Source organism: Sparus aurata, chromosome 1 (genome assembly GCF_900880675.1).
Source record: "Sparus aurata chromosome 1, fSpaAur1.1, whole genome shotgun sequence".
In the NCBI taxonomy this organism is placed as follows: domain Eukaryota; kingdom Metazoa; phylum Chordata; class Actinopteri; order Spariformes; family Sparidae; genus Sparus; species Sparus aurata.
The window spans coordinates 21,357,097-21,385,087 of record NC_044187.1 but is presented as its reverse complement, the minus strand read 5'-3'; the positions used below and the strand labels follow the sequence as shown (position 1 = coordinate 21,385,087).

Genomic DNA, 27,991 nt, shown 5'->3' with positions numbered 1-27,991 from the left:
CGTCCCAGACTCCCAGTACAGCAGCTACTACCCTCAGTATCACCAGCCCTTGCAGATGCTGCTGGGGAAACCGCTCTACCTGGAAGTGCGGCTCCTCAACACCCCAGATCCCAGTTTGGTGCTTCTGGTGCACTACTGTGTGGCCTACCCTCGCTCTGGAAAAGCTGTGTGGCTGCTCCTTTACAATGGGTACGCTGCGAAACATGTCCTATAAGTGGAAAAAAAAAATGTTTTCAATGAGTGGAGATAACTTAAAAATCAAGGGAAAGTATATTTCTGATACCTATTATTGTTGACTCATTTAATGTTACTCCCCAGATGTCCCAACCCGTATGACCCAGCCCCGCAGCAGGCTGTGCTGTTTAATCCCGAGCCACCCTCTCCTCGGGCTCAGACCCGCCGCTTCACCATCAGCACCTTCCAATTCCTTCCTGATGGCGAGTTCAAGGACCCGAACGAAGAAGTAAGGATCCGTAGACACCCACAGGTTCCATCAATAGCAGTGGGGGGATATTATAGACATCTTACTGTATTAATTGTGCTCTTTTCATTATCGGGACATGACATGCAATATAATTTATGGCAAAATTTTAAGGAATAGCTAGATATTTTGCGGGACATACACAATTTGCTTTGATGGCAAGAGTTTGATGATGAGATTGGTACCACTCTATTAAATCTACCCATGCTTCTAACTGTAGCCATACAGTTGGCTTAGAATAAAGAACAAAAACAGCGGGAAACTGCTAGCTTGGCTCGATCTGAAGGTAAAAAATCTGCCTAACAGCATCTATAGATCTCACCAATAAACATGTTGCATATCATTTGTTTAATACATACAAAAAGCATAGAAATGACAATATTTATCCGTACAGCTAATTTAGTTTTGCATGGCAACTTTGAAGAGAAGAAACGGCTACATCCAAAGGTGAAAAATCTGTATACCAGTTAACACGCTATATATTATTTGTCTAATTCATTCAGATAACAAAGAGTAAAAATGACAAGTTTTGGTTTTACAGGAATTGTGAAGTGCATTTAGGAAAATTATATTACCTTTGCTAAGAGCCAGGCTAGTTGTTTCCCCTTGTTTTCAGTCTTTATGCTAAGCTAAGCTATTTGGCTCCAGGCACTAGCTTCATATTTGGTGATTAAAAAAATGAAAGTTGTGACAAACTTCTCCATTAACATTTGGCAAGAACGCAAATAAGCATATAATCCAAAATGATCCACTAGTGCTTTAAGCAGGTTTCTCCAACAGTTTTTAATGTTGTAAAAAAAAAAAAAAAAAAAGTAATATGTGCAGCTGTCTGCCTTGAGGCCTGTGAATTTGCCCCTCGGGAGTCAATGAAATCTTATCTTGGCATGGCAGCTGGTGCTAGACCTTTTTTTTGGTTTGGTCTGTCTTCATTTTTGTGAAAGGGCACATGTTAATTTGTAAAAGTATATCGCTATTTTCTCAGTACAAATTAGCTGTGTCATTTTGTTCCCTGATTTAGCATGGTGGAGAAACCACTGACAGCTGTATCTCTAAATCTCTCAAGTCAGCATTCATTACGAGGACATGTGGAGAGGCCATTTTGTAAACTGCAGATTCTGGCCAAATCTCAATTAGCAGCAGCTGTTTGTCATAGTACACTGCGTACTCCCGAGACTGGACTCCACATCAAATCCTGCTCCACTTCTGCCTCCCTCTTAGATCTACTTCATGTGTTCAACTGAGATCTGCTCGCCACGTGATGGCCCGTGTGTCGAGGGATGCTTCGGCCAGTGATGGTGAGGAAAATGAGTGCTCTGTCCTCAAATCACCCACCCCACCCTTATGAACTCTGGAAGATCACATGAAAACAATGAATGAGCTTCATTACAACACGTCCTCATTGAAAACAGCCTGAGAAAGAGCAGTGACTGCGCTTCCATACGACAGCAGGTCAATGATTTAGTAATGAGGGGGGTTTTGAATTATTTATTAAGACTGATCCATTTCCTGTTTTTCAGTTACGACATGGAAGAAGCTTGAAGTTGTTGGAGATGAGAATGATCTGGTGAGCAGTGCTTGCGTGTTAAGCTAACTGAAGTCTATTTTTGGATGCAAAAGTACACCATAGTTATGTTTCTATACTGACTCTATCTCCTCCTTGCCAGGCCTCAGACATCACTCGTTCAACTGCCAATAAAAGCTCTTACAGGAGACAGAGTGTGTTTGTGTATGTGTGTTTTTTCTAGGATTTACAACCACTAGGATTTACAGCAGGAAGTGGCACTCCATCAGAAAGTGGGAGGCAACATTGTTTACATGAACATTTGGCCCTTGTGGACTAAGCAGCAGTGAGTCTCAGCCTGGCTTGCTTTGTAGATTTAAACTAATGTCTGAGCAAGACAACTAGGTGTTATGTTATATTACAGAGGGAAATGAGATGCAGTGCGTCAGTAGGAGGACTGAGCTCAAAGGGGAACTTAAGAATATTTCAACCTAATTTGATAGCACAGACATGACCAGATGAACTATGCTGAGGTGCCCTGAGAGACGAAATGAGCTGCTGTGCAATGTGAACAGTATTCCTTTGTTTGAACACTGCCCAAGGGTTACTGTGTGTACGCACAAAATCAGATGAAATGACATAGGTAAGAGAACAAGAAACAAGAAACCTTGCCACACATTACAGTGAACCTGGGACTTTTGGTGCTCTGGGCTAGCTGTTGACTTGTTTGGAAATTCGACTGCATGTACAGCAGCGTTTGTTTATTTATAGTGCCCGCCACCGAAATAGTCTCCGCATTTTACACATTTTAATGTAACACAGACAAACAGAAACTTGCATAAATGAATGAGGATGTTTCCACCGACTAGCAGTTCTGAAACTGGCCCCTCAAAGCTCATCTAACAGCCAGTTAACTTAGCAGACAGGACAATTATGAAATGGCTAGCCTGGCTCTGTCTGAAAGTAAAACATCAACCTACTTGTGTCCTTTAAAACTCACCAATTTACTTCTATCATGTTTACTTCTAAACTCCAGATGACCAAATGAAAATGCAGCAAGTCCTAGTTTTTATGCACATGTGTGGGACCATTTCTTGGCAGGGAGCAATGACTTTAGTCACAAACCACAAGTGTTTTTTTTACACTTATTTTTTGTATGAATCAAACAGTATTTATATTTTATATTTTATAGTTTTAGGGATGCTGTCAATCTGTTTTCCCCAGTTTCCAGTATTAATGCTAAGCAAATCTAACCATATCCTAGCTGTAGCTTAATTTTGATCAGATGTAAATCAGGGTTGTTTCGATATTCTCAGTTATCTTTAGGCAATACAAACATATAAAGCTTACCAGTAAAGTACCTTGTTTAATTTGTACAATTTGTATTTTTTTTAATTTAGCAAAAGGCTAGCTGTTTCCCCCGTTTCCAGTATTTATGCTAAGCTAAGCTAACTGTTTCCTTGAATTAACTTAATTTTGAACAGCTGTACATAAAAGTGGTATCAATATTCTCAACTGTCTCTCAGCAATATAAACCAATAAAACTCACCAGTTAACCAGTTTATGTATTTTTGTTTGATATGTACAAAAGGCAACTTTTATGCAGATTATGTGTGGGACTATTTCTTGGCCGGGAGCGGTGACTTCCTGAAGACATACAGCCTGAAACCACATCTTGATGTTTTCACACTTCCGCATGTTAATACGTGAACTTTAGAGATACTGGTAGGTGGATATTGCTGTCCTTGGACACACCAGGGCCAGCTATTTGCTGTATTATGTATTAATGCTAAGCTAAGCTAAGCTAACCATCTGCTTCATATGAAATTGAAGATATTCCTCCAAAATATGTAATTATTGCTTTGGGTATACAAACAAGGAATTTGACTCTGGGTTATTTTGCTCTGAACATACAGGGAACAGTATAATAAACATTAAATCTAATATGTAGCAGATGATGCCGGATGGGGTTATTGCACAGTGTTTTTCTGACACTCAAGAAAAGGTGTCTCTCTTTAACCCATTTAAAACCCTGCAAATCAAGAGGGGAGAGTTTTTCAATCCGTTTTTTTTTTTTTTTTTTTTGCTCAATAGAATATTTTTCTCTGACAAATTGCCTTTCAAGTCTTTGCCGCTCATGGTAGCCTTTGACCACTGGGTGTCATCCAAGCAATAAAAATGCCGGGGGAACATAAGGTACTCCATGCTGCATGACTCACAGCTGGGCTTGTGTGAAGACCTTGGCCTATGTATTGTGTTGTGTAATGAGTTAGGAATGAAATCTTCCAGTGCTGGGCCTAGATGATTAATAAATACAAGCCCACCCATCTGCTTTCCTGTCCACCATTAAACCACGAAAAAGGAGGAAAAAAACTCAATATTTTGAAACAAATGTATATAAAGCGCTTGATTTAAAGGTTTTTACAGTAAGAGGACAGCAGTATCTCAGTGCTATAAGGAGGAGGGGGGTCTTCCTCACGCACACACACACACACACACAAATGCATACATACACGCGCGCACACACACACCTCCCCTCGGTGAAAAATGTATGGAAGAAGCACTGCGGCATACTGCGTGTGTTTGTAGGCTGCATGGCTGCCTGGCTCAGCGTTCAAACGGGGAGCGGAAGATAGGAGGAGGGGAATGACTACAGCGAGAGAGTAGGAGGAGGGAGGGGAGGACAATTTCCTTTCTGTAACACACACGCTACAAGATCACACCGGGAGAAAACCGAGAGAGCAAAGAAAATAATAGGCGAGAGAAAGAGAGAGAGAGAGAGAGAGCGAGAGAGAGGGGGAAGGAAACACCGCAGCCCCTCCGTCCGTCGGTCCGTCCGTCCGTCAGTTGTGTCCTTTTTGCGGGGCTGAAGTCGTCCTTTTTTTTTCCCGTTCACCCAGACTTTGCGGACTAACATGGGGGGAAGAGAGAGCTCCTGACGAGGATTTGACTTTCAAGTGAAAACCTCTTTGCTCTGTGCTGCAAGTCTGTGGTGGCTAATAAGAACAGGAGAGAAGAAGAGAAAAAGGAAAGGCGACAGGGAAGACATGTTTGAGAGGGTTTTCTTTCTCTCTCTCGTCTTGAGGTTGCGGTAGGATGTTGATGTTGCTGTGCTCCTAAAAAAAAAAGAAAGAAATACACAGACGGCTTCCAGTTGAAGGAAAAAAAACTAAACAAAACAAAAAAGACGAGGGCATTGGGAAATTGGGCGGTAGGTTTAATGCTTAGGAGACATTGTTGTGATCGATGTTTATTTAATTGGTTTGTTATGATCTGAAATAACGTAGGCCTCTCAGGCAGCCCCGCAGTAAATACTGATCCACGGTCAGCAAACAAGGGGGGGCTACATTAGCCGCAAATATACCTGACAAAGGCGCTTATAATTTAAGTGTTTTCTGTGTGTTTAGTCGCGACGTGTAAGCAGGGTTGAGATTACATTTCTGAACCCAAAACATTTTCCAGATACATCCACTCTGTCAGGGGGGGTAGGGGGGTCATTCAAAGGCCCAGAAGAGAAAACACATAAAAAAAAAAAAGAAAAGCTAATTGGCAGCATTTAAAAAAAAAAAAAAAAAGACTTGACACCGTCCACAGACTGGCTGTAAGCACAGAGGTGCACACGAGTAGACCCAGTCGTATTCCCGACCCCGGTTTTTTTTTTTTTTTAGCTCAAGAAAAGGGGACAAAAGAAGATTTTTAAATGTTAATGTCGACCGACGTTGCATCCATCATGCTGCCTGTGTCCCGGGGTCTCATGGACCGGGATAGAGAGCTGGATACCATGGCCGGGGTGCATCCGAACGCGGGCGGTGCTCCTGCGGTTGTCCGGGGCATGAAGCGCGGAGACCCGGAGCCCGACGGGCAGACAGCGGCCGCTCTGGTGGATTCGGCCGGCGCGGAGTGCAAGCGTCCCCGGATCGACGGCTCGGGAGGCATCGGCGAGGTTGGTCAGGTGAGGAGAGGAGAAAGGGGGGCTCTTTTTCTTTTGTCCTGATACAGTGATGCAGGCACGGCCATAACCAGCGTGCTGCAACATGGTGCACATTATTCATCTTTTTAAAATATCCTTCTGCTGTGGTTGCATGTCTGATCTGCTTTAGCTGCACACACAGCAACTCTAGCTGCAGCAGAAGGGCCCCACTGGCCCTCTACAGACTCCCACCAGTCCATTACCAGCACTGCAGGAAACACCAGCACATTTCACAGCTGTAAATGACTCTACATGGTGCTAACTCGGTTGTAAGAGGCCATTTCGATAGTAAGAGTGTAACCCATGATGCTGGCTACATAGCTACAGTCTAGCATGGCAGCTGCAGACATTTGTTTCAGGTTTAAGCAGGAATAGCATGAATCCAGTTTGTGTAAAGTTATTCCACTCTGTTGTTGCATTGCTGATCAGACACCCTGTTGCTCCAGAACCCCCCCCCCCCCCCCCCCCCCAAGAGCATATTCTGTGTTATGAATATCTGTAAAACCCTAGACAGAGTCCCAGCAAAGGGGTGGGGAATGTAAACAAACGTGACCTTTTGTTATGCAAAAAACAAACCTCTGTGCCATGTGGTGTGGAGAACATTTGGTTCAGAATGGAAATTGAGTGTGTTTTCGCTCGTGTGATCTTTTGAAGAGGAGGGTGGTGGTATTTGAGGTAAACAAAGCCCTCCAGTTTTATTGTGGGGGGCAATCACCCAACACCTAGTTTGTCTAAATACCCTGATTCTCAGGCATCTGCCTGTATCTGCTGCAGTGTTTTTTGCCTCTCATTCTGTGCCTGGACTCTTTTGACCTCCTTTCTTTTAATGTCAGTAGAATCAATTTGCTGTTTTTCCCCCTTAGTGATCCAAAATTGGTCAAATATTTCTTAATAGAGCATCACAGGAGGGCAGGAGGAGGCTCTGGACATCATTATGGTGTATTATGTAGGGTGAAGCACTCAATTGGAAGACGGAAAAGCTATTTCTCGGCCATTGAAAGGGCCTCTAATGGAGGTGAAGTGGCCTGTTTGCTCCTGTTTGGAAAAACTAAATGGCTGGCCTTACATCGTCATGTTGTCCATGAGTGCTGACAGACAGGCTTAGGAACGTAATGCACTTAAACAGATGTGAGTGGAAGAGTGTGCGTGTGTTTGTGTGTGGGAGAGAGAGGCGCAGATCAATACCTTCAGCCCCTAAAATGTATTGAACGTGAGCTGGCTGGACAGTCCGGAAATGAGAGTGGGAGAGTTGCCCCCACCCTCTTCCCTGCCTTCCTCTCTCAGTTGGTGCAGGAACAGATTTGCCCTATCACTGGCAGTAAAGAGGCTTTGTTTCCAGCTAATGGGATCACATCTCATACTGGAGGGGGCATTATAACCACACTGATCCTGAGATCCTTATCTAAGGCAGAGGATTTAGACAACACACACACACTCACACACACACACAGTCGATCAATAGAAAATTAATCGATCGATCATTTAAGTAATTTTCTTTTTGCTTCAGTCTAGCAAAAATATCAAACATCCCTCCGCTTCTTAAAAACTCTTTGGGTTTTGGACTTTGTGACGCTAATTTGAGCTCTGGGAACTTGTTTGATTGTTATTATTTTCAAATTGTGTTGATTAAATGATCAATTGTGAAAATAATCAGCAGAATAACCAGTTATCAATATTCATTTGTTGCAGCCCTAATGCAACTTTGCACACTTGCACAGTGGTAATAGGCAACTGAAGATTATAATGTAGTAAGTTTTGTATTTATTAGTTGAACAACAGATATTTTTGCCAGCTGTTTTCAGAATTAACTTCAAGAAAATTAGAAGCAAAAATGCCAGAAAAAGTTTCGAGCCTCTCAAATCTCAACAGTGCTTTTGTTGGTTTTATATCATTCTGTGCTGAATGTCTTTGGGATTTTGGCTGTTGCGCAGGAAAAATAAGGCTTTTGAAGATTTTGCCTTGGACTTTAAAGCTTCTTTTTGTCACCCCCAAATTGTCAAATACCGAGGCTTTGGAAATGTTGGTCTCCACCCCAAAGCGTCAACTTTTCCCTTAAATAAGACCTTAAGAGACTGTTTAAAAAAATATTAATTTTTTAAGCTGAATGATTAATCAAGAAAATAAAACAAATCAAAAATGAAAATAATTACAGTTAGTTTCTGCCCTAAATTTGTGTTTCAGGTTTCACCAAAAATATATGGGTAGTTTGAGCCCTCAAGGTTTTTCCAGCCTCAAAGATTTTACCATATACTCATATTATTTTTCCACTGTGGTCTGTGCCTCACACACATAATAACATTCGCCCTCTGAATCCCACTGTGTGTGCATACTAAGCACTGTGACGTATTTTTATTCCCCGAACCCGCTTGCACTTTTCATATTCTAGGAAGCGAATTGGGGTTGAGTGACATTCAATTTTCCTACTTTTGAAATCGAAGCATTTGGCTTTCAAAGAAATGCCTATAAAAATGCACACAAGCATTTCTGTAAAGCTAATCTTCAGAGGAGGGTAAGGGATGGAAAATATTACAGCTAACAGCAACCTGGCTCTCATAAAGCACCCTGACTGCCTTCCTACATCCTTTGGTGGCTTCTCAAGAAGCCATTTATTGCTGGCACCACGGCAGGAGTTTGAACTCTGACCTGTAACTGAAGCCAACACAATGGGGTGTGGTTGTGGTAAAGAGCAATCCATTTGCACCACTCCAGCCCAAAATGGGATCATTCCCATTTGGCCATTGACACTGCTGTTTCCCTCATTAGGATATGATGTCATCAGATTGCGGGGGTGGAAGTGCGCCGTCAAGTCAGATCTGCAAAGTTTTCACAGAGCAGCAAAGCATGTATAAATCAGTGCATGCAACATGCAGTACATGACTGAATGCTCAGCTAACAGGGACGAATGAGGCTCACCGAGTGCATTCAGCAGTGAGAGTTCAAAGGTTTCCTCCTCTCGTGTTAGCTGCTGTCCTCTTGGTGCTTATGCAACATTATAGATTTTAAATTATTCCAGTTAAGTTTCCAAATAGCCTCCAAACTAGCATCCAATAGAAAAACAAAACATTCAGTCTATTATGCGTTCCAGTGCCGTGCCGGGGAAGTCCTGAATCTTTCAGGATGACGGGGGATTCATAACAACACCCGGGGTCTCTAGCCCAGATTTTGGGATATGTCGAGAGGAGGTTGTCTGCTTCGATATCCATCCGGCGTGCTGCTGAGCAGCCCGTGTTTTGTTGTCACTCTGCACAGGAACCGGGGCTCTCTCTAACCTAATAAGGTCTTGCCCGGGGTGACAGTGCTGAGGACGAATGACTTGACTCGGACGTTAATGTAGGTGGATCACCCCTCTGTACTTTCATCTCAGCCCCGGCTCTGAAATAGAATGAAAACGTCAGCAAGAAAAATGTAATCCTGCTGCAAGTTGAGAATATTTATTTAGTTTTTGGGCCCCTGTTTTTCTGTGATGAATTGCCTGCGGAGGTCTGTTGACTGAATTATGTTTGAGAGAGACCAGCAGAGAGAAGCCTGCTGCATGTTTTGGTGCTCTGCTGCAGGGCAGATCTGATGTGGTTGGAGTGAAGTTATCGTCACATATCAATTGCAGTTATTTGATTTGTCAGTCTAGTCTTCTTTCTTTGGTGGATTTTAATGCGCTATCTGCTGTGATTTGTTAAGAACTTCTCCTCCAGGCTAAATGTTTTTTTTAATATTTAGACATAATATTGATGAATAATCATTATTGATTAATCGCTGCTAGGAATTTTTAAATTAAAACATTATGTAACTTTTTAACCTTAAAATATCAGCTTATAAATCGTGTGGATGGTACAGTGTCTTGTAATAGGGTGAACGGTGTCTCTGTCCCAGCTATCAGTTGTTTCTGCACTATGTAACTTCAGTGAGAGGGCAGGATCACATACAAGTTTTCAACACATAACATGTTATGATGTAATGATGTGTGTGGTTAGCACCTACACTACCTCTGACAAATTGTTGGTGTTACACTCGGGAAGTGTAATTATATGTAATTATATTATACAAAATTTCCATTTTTACTTAATATTGCTTTAAAAAGGTATAAACTGACCATCAGAGAGGAACAAAACAACATCAAAAAGTATCTTGTTACAAATGACTTGCTTATCAAATATATAAAATCAAAATACAGGTATGAGAAAATGTATTCAATTAAAATACAAGTAATTTGTAAGCAAGAAAGTAAAAGAATGAATTGTTTACAAACTGATTTTATTCCACATAAACTGTTTAGTTGCTGCATAGCAGAATAGGATGCAGAAGTCATTATTTTTTGATCATTCAAATAACTTGATTTTATTTTATCTGTTGTTTAAATCTGATTTTGTATCAAACAGATCATGTCCATGGTTAAAACCGCTCTCTTAATAAAGAAGTCGAGCACATTTAATATCTTATTGGTGTCTAACCAATAATCGATTGTTAAGGCAGCAGGTAATTAAAGAAATTGAGAGTCGGTACTTTTGGAAAGTTATTTCTTTGAGTAAACAAGTTATTAATCAATCAATAAAATGCTCCACAGATTGATAGTATTATTAGTATCAGCTGTAGACATAGCTCACATAAAAGTGCCTGAGATCATGTAGAAATACGGTCATCATTAAATACTTTGACCACCAGTGTCCGGGTTCAACTGTCTCTTTGATAAACAATTCTTCCATAATAAGTTCAAATTGATCCTTGCTTAAATCTCAAAACTGATCAGCAGCCAGAAATTTCTACCAAAAATTGGGCCTCAACATCAGCCTCGAATGTCCAGTGTCTCGTGCTCCAGTTTCAGTTGATATAATGATGTCGAGCAATCATGATGGGCAATTATGTTTGTGCCGTAAATAATTACATGCAAATTGTAATCTTCTCCAATCAGATGAGAAAATAATGGGGGGGGGGTCAAAATTACAGTTTTATCTTGAGAGTCAGATCAGTAAAGCGGACATCAGTTTGATTATGTTGCATGTCATTTTACGAGCCGACACTGCATTATTATTATTATTATTGTTGTTGTTGTTGTTATCATAATTATTATTATTAAAGCAAAACTGACGAGGCCATGTCCAAAATCCACTTTGACTGCAGCTGACAGCCCCCTGAAAATGCATGTGTAGGTTTACTGAGGAAATCGGAGGGATGTGAAGTACGTCGAGGGGAAAATAAACTAAAGATCATCTGGCCGCCTGTTTGGAGGCTTAGCACATAAGTGCTCTGTGGTTGAAATGGATTCACATCCTCCTGAGTGGATGGAGTGCCCTGCTTTGCAGTTAGGTAGGCTGACTCTCAGCGCAGTGAAATGTAGTTCCTCCTCTACTCCTCCTCAGAAGAGCAGCAGTCCCAAGGCACGATAGGAATAGACATGAGTCTTGTGACCAAAATTAGACATTACACACACACTCCCTAAACAATCACACACACACACACACACACACACGCACACACACACACACACACACACACACACACACACACACACACACCTACCACCACCTGTAGTTTTTGGAGAGGGAGTAGCAGGGTTCATGAGTAAGAGGGATTACTGTCGCGTTGTGGAAAGATGGCGTGAAGGAGAAACTTGGGAGGCTTCTCATCCCTCGCTTGTTTTCACATTTTATTATTACAGGGCCCGTCCCCCCCTCCAGCTCGTATCTCCTCCCCCCTCCTCCCCTCCTCGCCATCTGTTGACTTCAAGTCATTTTGTTACTTTCTCCTGATTGCTCACCCGGTCTTCCCCTGCAGTCTCCTCTCTTGTTTTAGCCTCGCCCCCCTCAAAAACCACCACCATCCCCGCCCATAGACAGTGCGTTAGGCGCACCATCTTTTTTGTTTCTCAAGCACTATGGTGTCGAGAGTGAGACTTCATCTTGAGCAGCCCTCCCTCTCTCATTCCTCCCAGTTCCTTAAGGAAATTAAGCACATGACTCCGCTCATGTATGAGTCATTGTCTTTGCTCCCTCCATCCCTCTCTTTTTTTCCCTTTTTCATTGCTGTCCATTTCCCGTCGTATTTCCAGCTCTGGTTCCTCCCTCAGCCTCTCGCGAATATGAATTCCAGATGTGAGTGTTTTAACAACACCTCCCCCTTCACTTTGACACAGTGTGCTGCCCCATAAATCTTTTTTTGTTTCCCCTTTTTTCGCTCCTCTGCTCCATACCGTCAGTGCATTGAGTTTAGAGTTTGTCCTCACTGTAAAATAAGGTTTATACTTTATTCATGTTATTCAAGCCTCTAAGAGGTGATTCATTATTTAGAGCTTCTACCTCCCAAAGCCAGTTCACTAAGTACATTTTTGGCTCTGAGATAGACGCACACAAACTGCAGTTTTTCGATCGTGAAGACACTTCCTCTCTCCTCTGAAGCCAAGCCTCTTGCATTTGGAAGCTAGTTTTTAGTGAAATGCCCCCATGAGGTCCAGAGTTAGATGGCTACAGTATTAATCAGCTGAACTCACGCTGTGAAGCGCGCGGAGCAAAGTGTTCCCCTTGGGGACAGAGCAGATGAGGGACATTGGTTCCAGATGAAAGGAAGATCGTGGGGGAAGGAGAGAAAGAGGAGGGAGGAGCCGAGTTGTTTTCTAATCTAGTGATATGAAGCCAGAGACAGGCAAATGTGTTTTCCCCCTTCAAAGCAAGTTGTAATTGCTGTGAAAATCTCCCCTTTTTAGTGGAATGCATTAGCATAAAGGCTGGAACACAATGTTATGAGTACAAATAAAGTGAGTTACAAACTATTTTAGGGAGCAGGGACGTGATTTCTGTTTTTCATATTTGGCTCTGAACAAAATGAGTTTATTTTTAACGCGTCTTGTTTAACTGTAATTACTCAGCAGATGTTTGATGTATCCGTCCCTGCTTTCCGCTGCCAGAACATGGAAAGGAATGTGTCGGAGATTGCATCAGTGCTCATGATGCCATTTCACACCAATGGGGCTTCATGCTCACTGACACTCCTGACCTATTTATGATTTAAGAGCCGGGGTGACACTCGTTCTTTTCTTGCCCGTCTTTTCATCTCCTGCTCGCATGATCTCACTCGCCCCCGTTATCACATCTTTCTTTTTTCATTTTATTTTTTTTTTACAAGCAGACAAAAGATCCGCTTGGTGGAAAAAACTCTGAAGGAGATAGCAGGAGTGTGTCACCGGCGGAGTTAATTTGATTTGGAGTCTGTAACAACACGGAGCTGTAAAGTCAAATGTGGAGAGAGAGAACACGGGAATGAAACAGTGAATAATGAGTCTATGTCTTGTCTTGTGTAATTCCCAGAGAACTTACCATGTATCCTAAAATCTCCTCTCCTCTCTTTCAGAACAACGACCCTTTGACCCTTGGTTACCATGGCTACCCATCTCATAGTCAGGTAAGGAAATAATTTAATCTCAAACCTTCAAAAGAAAATCCAAGTTTTTATGATAATCCACCATCATATCTTCCAATACAGTCCTTGTCCCATCTGGATACAGTATTCATATAGCATTATTATGGCTCAGTGACGCTCTGTAAACCACAAGGTGGGGGTGTAGATTATAATTTATCGGTCGTGTAGAAGAAGACACGCCTCCATACCCTTCACTCTTCCAGTCATACCCTCCCACTGCTTCTCTTTCTATTCTCAACAATATTATTAATCATCTCTGAGCTTTTAAATCTTGTTTTTTTTTTCTCTGTTGGATATTCTGGTTTCCCTCGAACGAACACTAATACACACCCATGCAGCAGAACTGTATTGTGAATTGTGTGTGTGTGGCTGTGTGAGCTGCAATCTGTTTACTGCTGTTTGTATTAGCCTGGTGATTGTGTTATTAGACTTCTCAGTTTACGTGGTTAATCCTTAGATCATCCTCTGTTCATCCACTCATCCTCTCATACTCTTCCCATAATCCCCTCATCCCCCGCTCTCTGTGATGCCCAACAACCTCTGGCTGCTTATCTACACTTTTATCTGTCTTAAGCCTTCACTTGTACGCTCTTAATTGCTGCAGTAGACACGTTTTTTTTTTCCCTGGCTGTCTGTTGCGCTGTTTAGCGGATATTGCAGAAGCCAATTAGCCAGTTTTCATGTCAGCGAAAGAAGCTTTGAACCGTTTCCTTCTTAATGGTAATGTCCGCGGGATGATCTTAAGGGCTGCGACACTACCTTGTGTGAGCGATCTCTTGTTTGTCGGGACGTAAAGAAGTCAGACAGAAAGGACTGCTTGGGGGACTCGGAAGTGTGAACTGGCCTCTGACCAGGGAAAAAAAAGACAGAGAGGAATAAAATAATGCTGGGCAGTGGAGGCTCTCTCAACACTGAGGTGCTAAATTGTCAACAGCCGTGTGAGAATGATGCGATCAAAGAGGTTCCTGAAAGGAAGAGCCTGGAGAGCAGCAGTGGCTCGATGTGTGAAGACAAAGAGACATGCCCGTTTTTTTTAGACGTGGAATATGAGAGTGAGCTGGCTTCATCCGTCTGCTGGAGTAGTTTTATTTTGTGCTTTTCCTTCTCACATAGGTGATCATCCAGTGACGGCTTCATTCAAACCTGACATGACCGATCAGTAAAAAGCCAAAAGTCTCATGAGCACGAGAGGGATGCTTGTCAACACTCCCCATACCAATAAATGTTTTTCATCAATTTCATTAATTCCATTCATTAGTTAGAATGTCATATTCTATTAAAAAATTCTAAGGCTTTGCTGTATGTTTTCTAAACAGTATCAAATACAGTTAAAACAGACGAGGCGTTTAGCTCCTGTTTGCTCACAGTTGTATGTAGAGGGTTAGATCAGATTAACTTGAAATAGTGACTGAACTCACATTAAATTAAATGGCAACTTTGTAATGAGCAGTGTAATCCAATGGATAAAAAAACTGAAAACCTAATCTGATTACTTTTGGATTACATCAAAATTGCACCATATATTTACTATATATGGTGCCATTTTGTGGAGGCAGCCACAAAAACTGAGCTCCACAAATATTTAGTTTTTCTCTTTAAACATCTCAAACATTTTCAATGCAAATAAAACCTTTTTTTGTATGAAAGATGTTTACATTTTCCACATTATGGGCAAATAAGTGAGAAGAAACAAAATCGTAAAGGAATTTCAAAATAAAATATCACAGACCGCTTTTTCTCCTAATTCTTATTGAAGTCATGTGGAGTAAGTCATCTGCTCTAAATTATGTAGCTTATTAAAATTATTGAGAACGAGAAATAAAATGTATGTTCAACACTAAGCATCAGATATTACTCTTACAAAAACAGTACTGGCATGCAAAACTACAAGGCGTACTGTGTTTTCTACAATTTGTGAGATGGTGTTTTAAAAACAGCTGCCATTAGACCTGATCAAAAATGTAATCCTCGACAATGTAACTATTATATAATTACACACATTACTTCTTTTTATGAAAAAAGCATTTGTCTGTGTGTTGTGAAAAAAAATAAAATCAGATTTTTACAGAGTGATTGATCACGAAAAGAATGACAGCTCATTAGAGTCGTATTCGCGGTGTTCCATCAAATTTATTTAAATTTTTCTTTGCATAAGGAACGATCAGTAGTTACAAATTCCCGAAGGCGGAATAAAATGTATATTTGCTCTGTCTGCTCATATTTAAACCCTACGTCACATCCTTGTAGAGCCAGTATTTAAGTATTCATATTTAATCATTTATATTCTGTAATTGGAGCTCGAGTAGTTAGAGTAGTTCTCATTGTCAGGGGCGGAGTCCGCCATTCCCAGACAAGATATAAATTGCCCTCCATCGCAAAGGGTATTAATGGAAAACGATGCATACGACTATTGGCTGAGCACAGCACTGTCATGTTGGAAGACGATCCTTTTTTTTTTTGATTGCAAAAAATATGACAGGAATCTTTGATTTTTCTGATGCGATACACAATAATTCATGTGTCTGACCAAAACGTCTTGCTAACTTTGTTTGTCTGTGGTTGAGTGCTGGGCAGGAAGCATAATGTGTGTGTTTTCAGAGCCTTCTTGATGAAAACAGCCACCATGTGCTGCTGGAAACGAGGTTGATAAGGGCTCAAAGGAGAAGTGAACCAAAAAGAGAAGTTGCGGGCTGTAAAAATCAAAGCAAGGTGCTGAAAGATGCTAAAATGCTCCGTGAAGCTGAGGGGAATTGTGGTGCTGGGCGGTAATTATCCGCGGTCTTGTCACTGGAGCAATCCCTTTCAGTATTCAGCCTTGAGCTGTGTTGGAGGTGCCGAGTGCCGAGTGCAGTCGTGACTTTTACAGAAAAGTGACTCGGGCTGTATTCAGACATTAAACAAACGTAAAAAAAAAAGCCAGAACATTTATGTAACAAGGATGCACATCTGAAAGGGGCTAGAGACAGAGGGAAAGGCAGAAAGAGAGAGAGAGAACGTCTTCACTTCCTCTCCCAGTGGTGCCAGCAGCCCCAGTTAACTCACCTACATGGAGAAAGAGAACAGAAGAAGAAAGAGAGAGAGAGGAGGGAGGGACTGCGACATGAGATTGGAAGCAGAGGGGAGGGGAAAGTTTGCAGGTGTGACAGAGGCAGAGAAGTAGGAGGGGGGAGGCGTCAGGCTATCTGGGTGAGAGAGGAGGAGGACTGGAGAGGAGACAGAAGAGATGAGCAGGCAAGGGCACAGCAGCAAAACAGAAGGCTGGGGGTAGAGGGAGAAGAAGGAGCGAGTGGGAGAAGGGAAAGAAAAGAGTGAGTGGGAGACGGAGACAGAAAGAGAGAGGGATAGAGAGTGAGAGAGAGAGAGAGAGAGAGGGGGGGGGAGAAAAGAAAGAAAGCGAGTAAGCAAGCGAGCGAGGGAGAGTGACAGGGACAGAGGCCAGCATAGGAGGAGGAGGAGGAGGAGGAGGTGGAAGGGGGGAGGGCGGGAGGGAAGGGAAGGGAAGGGAAGGGAAGGGGGGGATTGGCATGGCAGACAGAGCGAGCGGGGGCAGAGAGAGGGAGATTTTGAATCTGTGAGACAGACAAGAGAGACTGAGCTGGTGAGGTGACACAGGCTCGGAGAGAGGAAGAAAAAGCGAGGCAGCGTGAGAGGAGGAATAGAGAGAGCGAGAGCGCGTGAGAGAGAGAGAGAGGAGAGGAGAGAGGAGCGACGACAGTTTGAGTTGTTGCACAGAATACGATGATGGGACTGTACTATCCTTCCGTGTTGTCGGTGAGTGTTTATCTTCATATCTTTTCATATCCTCCTCTGTGTACCGCGTCTGCTGTATCGCTCCTCGCCAAGGCTCGGGCTTTCACTGTACATGAAGCGGCGACGGAGCCCGGGCAGCACTGTCATTGAGCATGAAATGTTAATTAACTACTAACAGATGAGGACTCTACTTGACCCCTTTACTAGAGCGGTCCGGTCAGGGCGTTTCAGACTCTCGTTAGGAGTCATCGGCCAGTCGCTGTGAGGGATACAAACACTGAAACTAGTGTAGTAGGCGTAGATGACAGCGAGATACAGGCTGGAGAGATTGTATCGCTGCAATTATGATTTGCCACGGTAAAACGCACGAGCGGCGATGTATTATTTGCACGCCGTTGTTGTGGCATCTGTTCTCCTGCCCAGAGCTAAAAGTGCACGCAATCTGAACATCAAGAGCCACTGCTGCCAGAAACTGTGCTCTGCCATGTATTATGTATGCTCAGAAGAATCCATGTGAACATACAGTACGGCGTGTTAGTGTGTGCAGCTGCATGTAGCAGTTAGAGCAGCAAAGTCTTCAGACGTTTCTGAGGCTAAAGAGTGGAAACAGTGGAGGGATAGGGGGGAGGAGAGGTAAGTGAAAAAGTCTTTCTTCTTTATTGCCTCTGCAGCTGTCTCTGTACATCGCTACAGCCTGCGAGTGAAAGGGACAGGTGTCCCCGGAACAGTTGTCTCTGTCCTTTTTTCTTTTCTTACTCTCTCTTTCTTTCTCGTCCGTCTCCCTTCTGCATCTATTCAGCTAACAACACCTCCTCACTGTAATTTCTGTGTCACACGTTTCACAAACACACAGAAGCTCAAGCACACAGTGGGCTGCAAAGTTGGTGCATGAAGTGTCACGTTCATATCATTTCGTTTGGTGTGAGTCAGGCTCTCTCTCTCTCGCTCTCTCTCCGTGCGTGTGCGTTCCTTCCAGTCTCTCTTTTTTTTTTTCGCGTGTGTGCTTCTCTTTCAGCTGTACCTTGGATTCCTGCTCTCTTTACTGTTTGACCTCTTTTCTCCCTCCTCTCGCTCTCCCCGGGGCCCTGGCAGCTGTTATCTCAATGTTTTCCTCCAAGAGCCCCTGGAAGAGGGGGATGGGTTGGAAAAGAGGGAGAGAATGGGTGCAGAAGAATAGAAAATTGATTTTTAAGGTGACAGGACACCCTCTGGCAGTTACCAGGGAAGCCCGTGGACGAGGGAGCTGAAATTATGCAGACATCGACAAATGAGAGGAGGCGAAAGAGATGGAGAGCAACTGGGAGATTTGATAATATTGTAGGTCAACTGGAGGGAACTAGTTTGCTCAGTGACGCAATTTCAGACCGTGGAGCTGACTTTGCAGTTACATGTGTATGAGTCCAGAATTGCCTTATGACCGCTGGCACTTATTAGCGCTTCTGTAGAGTCACCGTACACTCGTATTTTTTTGCCTTTTGCTTTGAGAGTGTTGAACAGATCAGGTGCAAAAAATACTTTCTCAAGCCCCACCTTAGCTTTTGCGCCCTGAGGCGAGGGAGAGACGCTTACCTGCTGCAAAATTACACACACACACACACACACACACACACACACACAGCAACACACACTGCCACGCTTGCATAAATTGAAAGCGGGTCGAGAGGTTTCAGCTTCTCCACCTCCCACACCCTCCCCAAATCTTGTTATTGATCCTTCGCAGGGTTAACACTGATGGTCGTTAAATGATCCCAATGAGCCGTGTTGCCGTGGCAACTTGCATGAGTCATTCATTTTGTGCAAATTGTTAGATGGTTCGAGGCGCGAGGAGAGAGTTGTCGGGAGAGCCATGTGAGGTAAACACCTTTTGCACTGCGCTTCTAAAGAAGAAAAAAGAGAGGGAGAGGGAGACGGTTATCAAATTGCCCAAACCTGTGACGGTTATGCCTCTTTAGCTGCTATTTGCATCTCTAATGGCTCTAAAAGCACTTGCTGTGAGGCTTTTGTGAAGGAACCTGCCGCTGAAATAGATAGGGGTTGCCCCTCGCTGACTCCTCGGATGGTGCGGTTGACAGTGACAACACCGCCCTGGCGCTGGCTTGTGTGCATTTTAAAAACCATGCTGGAAAACCAAATGAGTGTTGTATTATTGACTGGGCTCTAAAGAAGACAAACTTGTTTCATGGTCAAAGCTCATGTACTGAAAGAGGCGTGTACAAGTTAGGTAAACACATGTCTGTCTGCGGTTCTGTGTGTTCACCTGCCCGGGGTGGCGTGTGTGTATCTTAATGAGGAGAACATGTGGACAATTAATGTCATCGTCTTTTTGTTTTGGAGTGTTTACCTTTCATATAACGTGGACTGTTGACACAACTCATGGAGCGATGACAGGGAGACTCAGTGATGTTGACGAGGAGTCTCCCAGAAATGGCGTGCGAGGAAGGGGGAATCATACGTGAGACCCTTACAAGGAATGGGGGGGGTTGTATTGGGAGGGGTTTGTTTGACAAGCAGACATGTTACCCTATAAGGAGATAGAGAAGAGTGTGGGAGGAGGAGCCACGGGCATCGCCGATATCCTGTTGCTATGAAGCAAATGGGCTTGATTGACATGCATGGGGGCGGGACGTATGCAAGGGTCCCGTCTGGATTTTATGAAGCGTAAAGAGGCAAAGCACACAGCAGAGAGAGTGGGAGGAAAGGGAGAATGGCAGCAAGAGGAGTGGAAGAAGAAGAGCAAGAGGGGGAGGAGGAAGAGTGATGGAAGAGGAGGGGGAGGGAGGGAGGGAGGGGTTGACGTGGGATGGAATAATTTAACAAGAGGGTGTCTCCTGGCTCATCGGTATGCCACACACACACATACACACACGCACCGTAAACGTTTCTCCAGCTGTTTGCAGCTTGGGTAACATCAGCACGGAGTCAAGAGCCAAGATCTGAGCGGAGCACAGCTTCCCCAGTTTAATGCCATTATTGAGCCAAAATGTGAGCCGCTGCTAACAGCATGAATCACATTTTCCATCGTCAAGTTTGTTGAATTAGGCTATAGACTAATGGCTGGGGGCCCGAGAAAGTAAGATACTGAAATGTCATTATTCATGTGAAATGACCCAGTGTTGCCCTAGTTAGCTTTTAGCCATCCTCTCCTCTCCTCTCCTCTCCTCTCCTCTCCTCTCCTCTCCTCTCCTCTCCTCTCCTCTCCTCTCCTCTCCTCTCCTCCTTGCCTCCCGTAGTGTAGTGAGACTGCTGCAGACGGGCACATTTTATAACATGCCTCCTCAGACACACTTGCCGCTGCTAACTGACCCGAAAGTAAGCCAGCTACAGCTACCGCTCTGAGTCACTGCCTTTGCCTGGCCAACGCATACACTTACACAACCCCTTAATGCCTCACGCCTTAACGGCAGGGGAGCGGACACACCAACACACACACACACGCTGACAAGCACACGACATGTACACAAACAGAAAACATACACAAACCTGAGTGCTGGCACAAATGCGCAGCTTACAGTTTGACTACAGGGCAGCGCTTCTCTTCGGATCGACCAAGAGCGGCCTCCCTCCTTTGTCCTTGTGTGCCTCCTCTTATCCTGCTATCTATGTGCATTTAGTCAGGAGGTGCTTTTATCCTGATGCGAGGCACAAAGGCCACTCGCAGTCAGCGAGAGGGCCCGTAAGTTGACGGTTTGAGAGGGAGGGAAAAAAAGAAATATGCAGGCGCACACTATTTTTGTAGATACCAGGCTATCAAGTACAGAGAGGGCTGTTGAGAAGCGGCTAAAATGGATCTCCTCCGAAAAGGCCAATCGTCGAACACAAATACAAGGTTGTTTTTGGCTCCTACTCCCGCTTCTATTTTGGTCTGGCAGAAGGAGCAGCAACAGCCGGGGTTGTCCGTTCTCCTGCGAGGCTGTAGTCTGTTTCTGTGCATGAGCGACGATAATGAGGAGGATGTTGTGATTGAAAGGGATATAACGTGATCACCGGCGGTATAGACTGTGGGAAATAATTCAGAAGTGTCGCAGCCAAGACATGTACCAAGAGTGCGTTATGAAAATCTCAAGGCACTATCATTCTGTTTGAGTTGCATCACAACTTGTCAAGTCCAAGACTGACTCATCTGGTCGCTGAGTGAGTTGTGTCATGAGTCATCAATGTTGGGACTGAAATGCGACAACACTGGAGCCGTGTTGAACATTTTAATGTAGAGTAGGAGGGTGGTTTTCCCAACAAAAAGGTAGAGCTATTTATTTTTTTTGCTCTGCCTCTGTTATGTAGTCAACAACATGCTCTGTAGCAACCACTACAGCGGGGGATTTGTGTGCTAGGTTTTCCCAGGGTTTCCTCAAATGTTTTCCTTCCTTCATTCTCGCTTATTGATTTGGTTCCAGGCTTATTGTCCCATGGAAGGCAATTAATTTCACAGCTTGCATCATACACGCGATAGCTTCAGATTCTAAACAAGACTAACAGTCTACAGCCATGCCAGCGGTCAGGAAATGCCATTAGAACTGCTCGCCAGATGGTCTAATAGCCCAACCAAACCCTTTTTCTGAAGTCAGATTCGGGAGACAACCAATTCTATAACTTTCCGAAACCAACCATCCGACTGTCGCACGTTGGACATGTGAATGACTAAGAAGGGTCTGACCATCTCCCTTTTGAAAGTCACGTTTTTTGATTGTTACACAACCATTCCATCACTTTCCATGTTTGTTTGAATATCCATCTTACTTCCAGGAGGGACTATCTAATAATGTGTTCCGTCATCCTCATTGTTCAACAATTTTGCATTTACAAACGTCTTTTCTTCGAGCATAACGTGACCCTCCGGCACAGCAGCACTTTGAGCTGCAAAAGAGCGCCGCAGGAATGATTCCTAAAGCGCAGAAGTCGGTTAGCATTTTTGCAGCTTTTTACTTGTGTGTTTATTAGGGATCGACCGATATGGATTTTTTAGGGCCGATGCCGATACCGATTTTTGTTTCATCAGCCTTAGCCGATGACCGATACGGACTGCCGATTTTCTTAAGCCGATATTTGGAGCCGATACTACTTTTGCTCCCTGAATTTACATCATAAAAATTACACAATGATGATAACAAATGTTACGAGTCTCAATTTAAAAAAAAAGGAACATTTATTGAAATTAAAAAAGGTGAGGTAGAACAAGAACAAGTAAACAATATTTAACAAATATTAAAAACAGGTGAGGTAGAACAGTGCTCTGTGAAATGCTGCCACACTGGATTGGTTTTCTGCTCTGCCATTTCTTGCAGCGTCTCCAGCAACACGGAGCTGCCTGTGGACGCCTGTCTGTAAATAATGCCGGATCGGCGAACGCAGCAGCCCGCATCGGCCAATGCCGATACACGTAAAAAAATGCAAAAATCGGCCGATAATATCGGCACCACAAAGTTTAGGTTCTGTACTACCTGACAGTCCATTTTAAAATCCTCGAGGATTTTTGTTGAGAGGATCAGAGCGATGCTGAGTTCTTGGTTAGCATACGAAAATACATCAACCCTGTCGTTCTCAGTGCAGCCCCGAATTAACGTCATGGTCTTTCAGGGTTTATCATCTCTCAATAGCTGTTGAGCTCTCTCACAGGATGTTTGCCTCCCATTGTACTTAACTGGGTTCTTCTGCTTAAGGCGGTGAAATAAGTCACTGCATGGCCCCCCTTTTGTCATAGTGTGTTATAAGTTGCTCCCCTTTTTGGAACATCTTAAGTCGATAGCAATGCTAATTTGGCCTTCAGCCATGATTTTAACCAAAGTATGAGACAACATGACGTTCTCACTAAAGATAGCACAACATAAGAGTTAAAAATTCACCAAAGTGGTTGGGATTCATCCTTGGGAACTCATCCTGAGTGTGTGCACCAAATGTCATGACAATATATCTAATAGCTGTTGAAATATTTAATCAAAGAGGTGGACAGACTGACCTCTGCTGCAAGTGTGCTGTACAAGATTTTATTTCCACGTTATGCTGTTTGAGACTGCAACTATGCATGTAAAGAAAATGTCACCTCATTGCTGCGAAATGTTGGCAGTCTGTCTCTGCTCTACTTTTCCCATTTCACCACTTGACCCAACCTGGGGGATCAACTTTCCCTTTCTTGCAAGACACAGGAGCGGGTCTAGTTTCTCCATTTCAGTTTGTCATCCAGGTTAGCTCTTACCTGGTGACCCAGAATGAAGCGCTCCGCCTGCTATCATTTTTACCTCTGCAAGTGCAGTTAATGGGCTGATGCAAGACAAAGTCATCCAGGGTATCATTTAGCATAGAATGTATCTGGTCTCCTGCAGTTAAAAGTGTGATCCGAACTGACTCATTTCCTTGTTTTTGCTCGCCTTTTTCTGTCTCTTTGAATTGAGCAAACATAATGAATTCAGGATGTCTCATCAGAGGATTTCAGCTCATGTTCGCATTATTACCATCGGTGATGTAACACTGTGGATCTTTGCTTTTCATAACAAAGAGGATGCGACACACATATTAACCACTTTCTGGTTTATTTTAAAACTTTTGTCCATGAATTAGAGCTGCTTCTATTAACAGAAAACAAATTATAAGGAAGGGTTTGGAATCACCCCGAAATCTATCCAATACAGTTTATTCTTTAGGCCGTCAAATAACAGTTCTTTATGCTGAAAACTCAGGAATGACTAAGATTGTGCAGGCCTGTATGTTTACCTACATATTGATATTATATAATCCAAACAGTCACAGGCCTCTCATAGTCTGTACAAATAATGAGCATTGAACACACACACTGGAAATAAAGGTATAAGGCCGTCGGGCTGCTGTGTTAAACCGAGGCAGGACACGATGGCGAGGATGTGAGGGATGTTATCATTTAGCAAAAATCTTAATTTGGCTGCATGTGGACAAGATTGGAAGAGGTTCATACAGCTGCAGGGTTTCAGAGGAGCGGACACAGCTGCTGTTTGAAAATGTGAATGAAGTTAAACTTGGACTCTGTGGTCAGTAATCTGCTGGCTGTCTTGCTCGAGTGCTCGGGCACTGAAGATCGGGAAACCGTGTTTTCTGTTCTGGCTGAGGCGGGGAGTCTCTTCACCTGGCAGGAGAGCAGCAGAGGCAGTTCAGGGATTTGGGTATGAAAGGGGGACGTGTGCATTGAAAAGGACGGCAGCATCATTTCAGATTAATGACAAACATGTATTTACTGCGTGTGATCAGGGAAAGAAGGGAGTTGGATAACCAGATGGCTGGTTGTGGTTTCCCGGCTGAAGTCGGGCTGATCAGTGCCGCAATTACCAAAGGCTGAGTTCAGTGCAATGTCTCTGATATGTTCCTTTTAAAAACAAAAAAAACAGGAATGTTCTTGTAATTAAATATAAAAATGAAGATGATGATGCTTAAAGAGGTTGGTGAATACCACATGAGTTGTATCACCTATTTGCAGTGTTACACGAGCTGCTGAGATCTGTTCATTTAAAGGTTCAGTGTGTAGGATTTAGTGGCATCTACCAGCTTGGTTGCAAATTGCCTCGACCTCAAATAAGATGGCTCCTTTTAAATACGTTAATTGTGACTGGCCCTCTCTCGTCACTTTTAGTTTATCTGTTCTTGGCTACTGTAGAAACATGGCAGTGCGACATGATGGACTCCTCATGGAAAAAGACCTGCTCCCTCTGTGGATATAAAAGGCTCAGTGGAAGGTAACAAAGATGATGAATATTATATTAAATTTCTCTAAATAGATCCTCTTAAATCCCACAAGAGTCGACAGTCTTTGTTATACCTTTTTAAAATGAACAACACAAGTCAAACTGTTGATTAAATGATGCCTTGTCATCAGTTTCCTGATGGCTCGACAGACATTATATTGATTTCATTCATATTTGCTAGTTACCGTCATTAATATTAAGATCTGAATCTGATATACATACCTATATCGACCTTTCTATAATTGCATAATTAGTATACTTTGTAGTAATGGCTTTATAAATATTTAAAGGGAGATAGGATTGATGCACATATCAAGGATTTGATGAAAGTCTTTTATTTGGTATGTTGATGCCATCAGTCCTGTTGATTATGTGAATCCATTGAGTCTTCACTGGCACAGGGCACATAGGGGGGGCCATCTTCTTGAAAATGTTATTCCTAATAACCGGATCGATAGTTTAGCAACCTTGAAAAATAATTTGGACATGTTATTAATAAGGGTAGTCAAGTTTTAAGTATCCTGCCAAGATCAGTTAATGGAAACACAAGGTATTTTATTTATTTATTTCACATGTACTCATCCCAATGACAAGATGCTAAAACACACTGAAGCTTGTTATACTAAGTAATAAAACAAAAACTCCTCAGTATTTACTGTTGACATATTTGTGTTCAGACAAAGTTTCCCTCTTCCTGTCGACTCGCTGCCGGTAGCTGCTCTCATGTCACAATATCGATGTGATCCGTGTCGACCGTGTGCATCCCCCGTTTTGTCACTGAGTGGAGGGGCCCGGCTACCGTGTCACAGGTGTGATGCTGAGAAAGGTCAAAAGCTGGGAGACAGATGGCATGCGTAGACACACACACACACACACACACACACACACACACACACACACACACACACACACACACACACCCTCCCACACACTTTTAACACTCCCAAAGGGACAGAGATCTATTGTGCAACTCAGATGGGCATCACTGCAGCCTGTCACTCACACACACGCATGCACACGCACACACACACACACACACACACACACACACACACACACACACACACACACACACACACCGAAAGTAGCCAAGCAGATGTCTTGTATGCATGGAGTCTCTTTAGTGGCGAAATCCATTTTGGTGGTGGAAAAAAAGCCAGAGTGTACTTTAACTAATGAATTATTCTTACTGCCTGCTTTTAGTGCTGCTACTATTGCTGCTGATAATAACATTAATGATGATAGTGATTAGAAGTAGGAGGTGAACAGGAAGACGAACAAGGAGAATAACTAGAGAGCCATATGTTCTGGTTTCTATAATCTACCTGCTACAGTAATAAACCTTTATTTGCATCTCGAGTTTGAGCATCTTTGATACTCTTTTTTTAACCACGGCTGCTTTCTGACAATTATTTATTCAGTTTTCTATTTTTCAATTTTCAATTTTCCTACGCATCTCAAAGTGAGCCAGCAACTACCTGTGTCTGTCTTGATGATGGGTATTGGACTGAGTTAACACCGGGGTCAAGGACGGAAATCATTTCATCCCTGACAAAAGCCTTATAGCCCACAGTGTGTTGTATTTTTATTAGCCATGTTAGCAGCACACCGTGATATTTGGCACAGACGTTCTTGTCCCTCGTGGGTTGAATTGTAATAGCTTTGGCTGTCTCCTCACTCACTAAAATTTTAATTTGTTTATACTTTGTTTTATGGCCAAATACCTGCAGAACTAATAACATTCAGCTGCTCTTGTGCTGTGCTCATTAGCCTGGTTTGCTGATTAAATGTTAGGATAGTAACACATTAAACCAATGGTGAACATGGTGAACAATTTACCTGCTAAACATCAATATGCTAGCATTGTCACCGTGAGCATTGTAGCATGCTGTTGTTAGCATTTAGCTCCAAGTATCATTGTGCCTATGTTTTAACCTCACAGAGCTGCCAGCTTGATGTAGACCAGCGCTCCTCAAACCATTTCAAACCAAGGACCATTTAACCAATAAATAAACCTTCATGGACCTTCTTACTTAACAGCAACCCCCAAAAAACAAACGTCCTCTTTCAACAGTATATTACAAACTGCAGCCTAATTAGATGTCGACCTTAGAAAGTAGCATAGCCTTCTCACTCATCACTCATCTTTGTCTCCGTTGCCATCTTAATGTGAATGCTCCAAATGTCGATGTTAGTCTGACACTGAGGTCCACTGCACCAATCATTTTTGACATGAATCGTAATACCAGTGTACGTAGGTCATGCAGGCAGTGTCGGAAATGGTCACAAAATGGTCAGCCATGTTTGCTGAAGCCTGACAACACAGCAAAATGGCCAGTTCAAATGGTAATGTTTAAATCTACATACGAGTTGATTTTATATTAAAAACAGCACATCTAGCCTACTCACTACAGGGACTTTAGCGTCGCTCAGAGTCTCAGACAGTTTGAGAAACACTTAATCTAAAACATGATATTTTCCCAAATCTGCTCGTGGTTCGTGGAGCACTCTTTGAAAAAGGCTGACTTAGACTCTTGTTGTAATTATCTAACAATGTTGTCAGTGAACTGAACCAAAATATTTTCTCAGTGTGTTGCAGTCTTGAATTGATTTTAGCATCCTGCGCAGCTATTAGGGAGATATAAAAAGATCTGAAGACAGTGATGGTCAGTGTATCTGCCGCAGCCAGCCATGCCTCTTCTATCAGTCATCACCTTTTATCGTCCATCCCCCCCTTTTCTCTCCCGTCCCTGCTGTCTCCTGCCGCCCTCCAACTATTACCATTTAGGGTATCCATGCCCTGCTGCCAACAACAAGGAATGTGTGTGTGTGTGTGTGTGTGTGTGTGTGTGTGTGTGTGTGTGTGTGTGTGTGTGTGTGTGTGTGTGTGTGTGTGTGTGTGTGTGTGTGTGTGTGTGTGTGTGTGTGTGTGTGTGTGTGTGTGTGTGTGTGTGTGTGTGTGTGTGTGTGTTGTGTGTGTGTGTGCTTGTGTGTGTTACTGCAAGTGTTGTGTTTGCGTTCCACCATGTGTTTGTGGGTGCCTGTATTGTCCTCCTACGCACTCTAATGGCGGTAACGTTTGGTGATTTTGGGGGGCTAATAACGTGCACAGAAAGACTTGGGCAGGCCTCCTTCCTAACAGTTGGTCTTTATGTGAGCGTGTAGGTGTGTGGGTGTTTGCGTGT

At 43.2% G+C, this 27,991-nt stretch overlaps 2 protein-coding genes across 5 annotated transcripts in view; both read left to right on the top strand.

Annotated features, from left to right (window-relative positions):
* Positions 1-2,197, top strand: part of LOC115578789 (uncharacterized) — a 13,033-nt gene extending 10,836 nt beyond the window's left edge. The window contains exons 15-19 of the mRNA XM_030411959.1: positions 9-189; positions 319-463; positions 1,700-1,776; positions 1,999-2,045; positions 2,146-2,197. Of these exons, the coding sequence (XP_030267819.1) occupies positions 9-189; positions 319-463; positions 1,700-1,774 (401 nt within the window). The 3' untranslated portion in view covers positions 1,775-1,776; positions 1,999-2,045; positions 2,146-2,197. The remainder of the gene's footprint in view (positions 1-8; positions 190-318; positions 464-1,699; positions 1,777-1,998; positions 2,046-2,145) is intronic.
* A 2,347-nt stretch (positions 2,198-4,544) lies between these two features.
* rbfox2 (RNA binding fox-1 homolog 2) overlaps positions 4,545-27,991 on the top strand; it is a 41,041-nt gene continuing 17,594 nt past the window's right edge. Inside the window, exons 1-2 of one of the 4 annotated variants that reach the window (XM_030434617.1) lie at positions 4,545-5,934; positions 13,288-13,338. In XM_030434617.1, the coding sequence (XP_030290477.1) occupies positions 5,683-5,934; positions 13,288-13,338 (303 nt within the window). In that variant the 5' untranslated portion in view covers positions 4,545-5,682. Of the gene's footprint in view, positions 5,935-13,287; positions 13,339-16,859; positions 17,128-27,991 lie in introns of those variants that run through there. The other 3 variants (XR_003986064.1, XM_030434609.1, XM_030434628.1) reach the window with 3 other exon arrangements.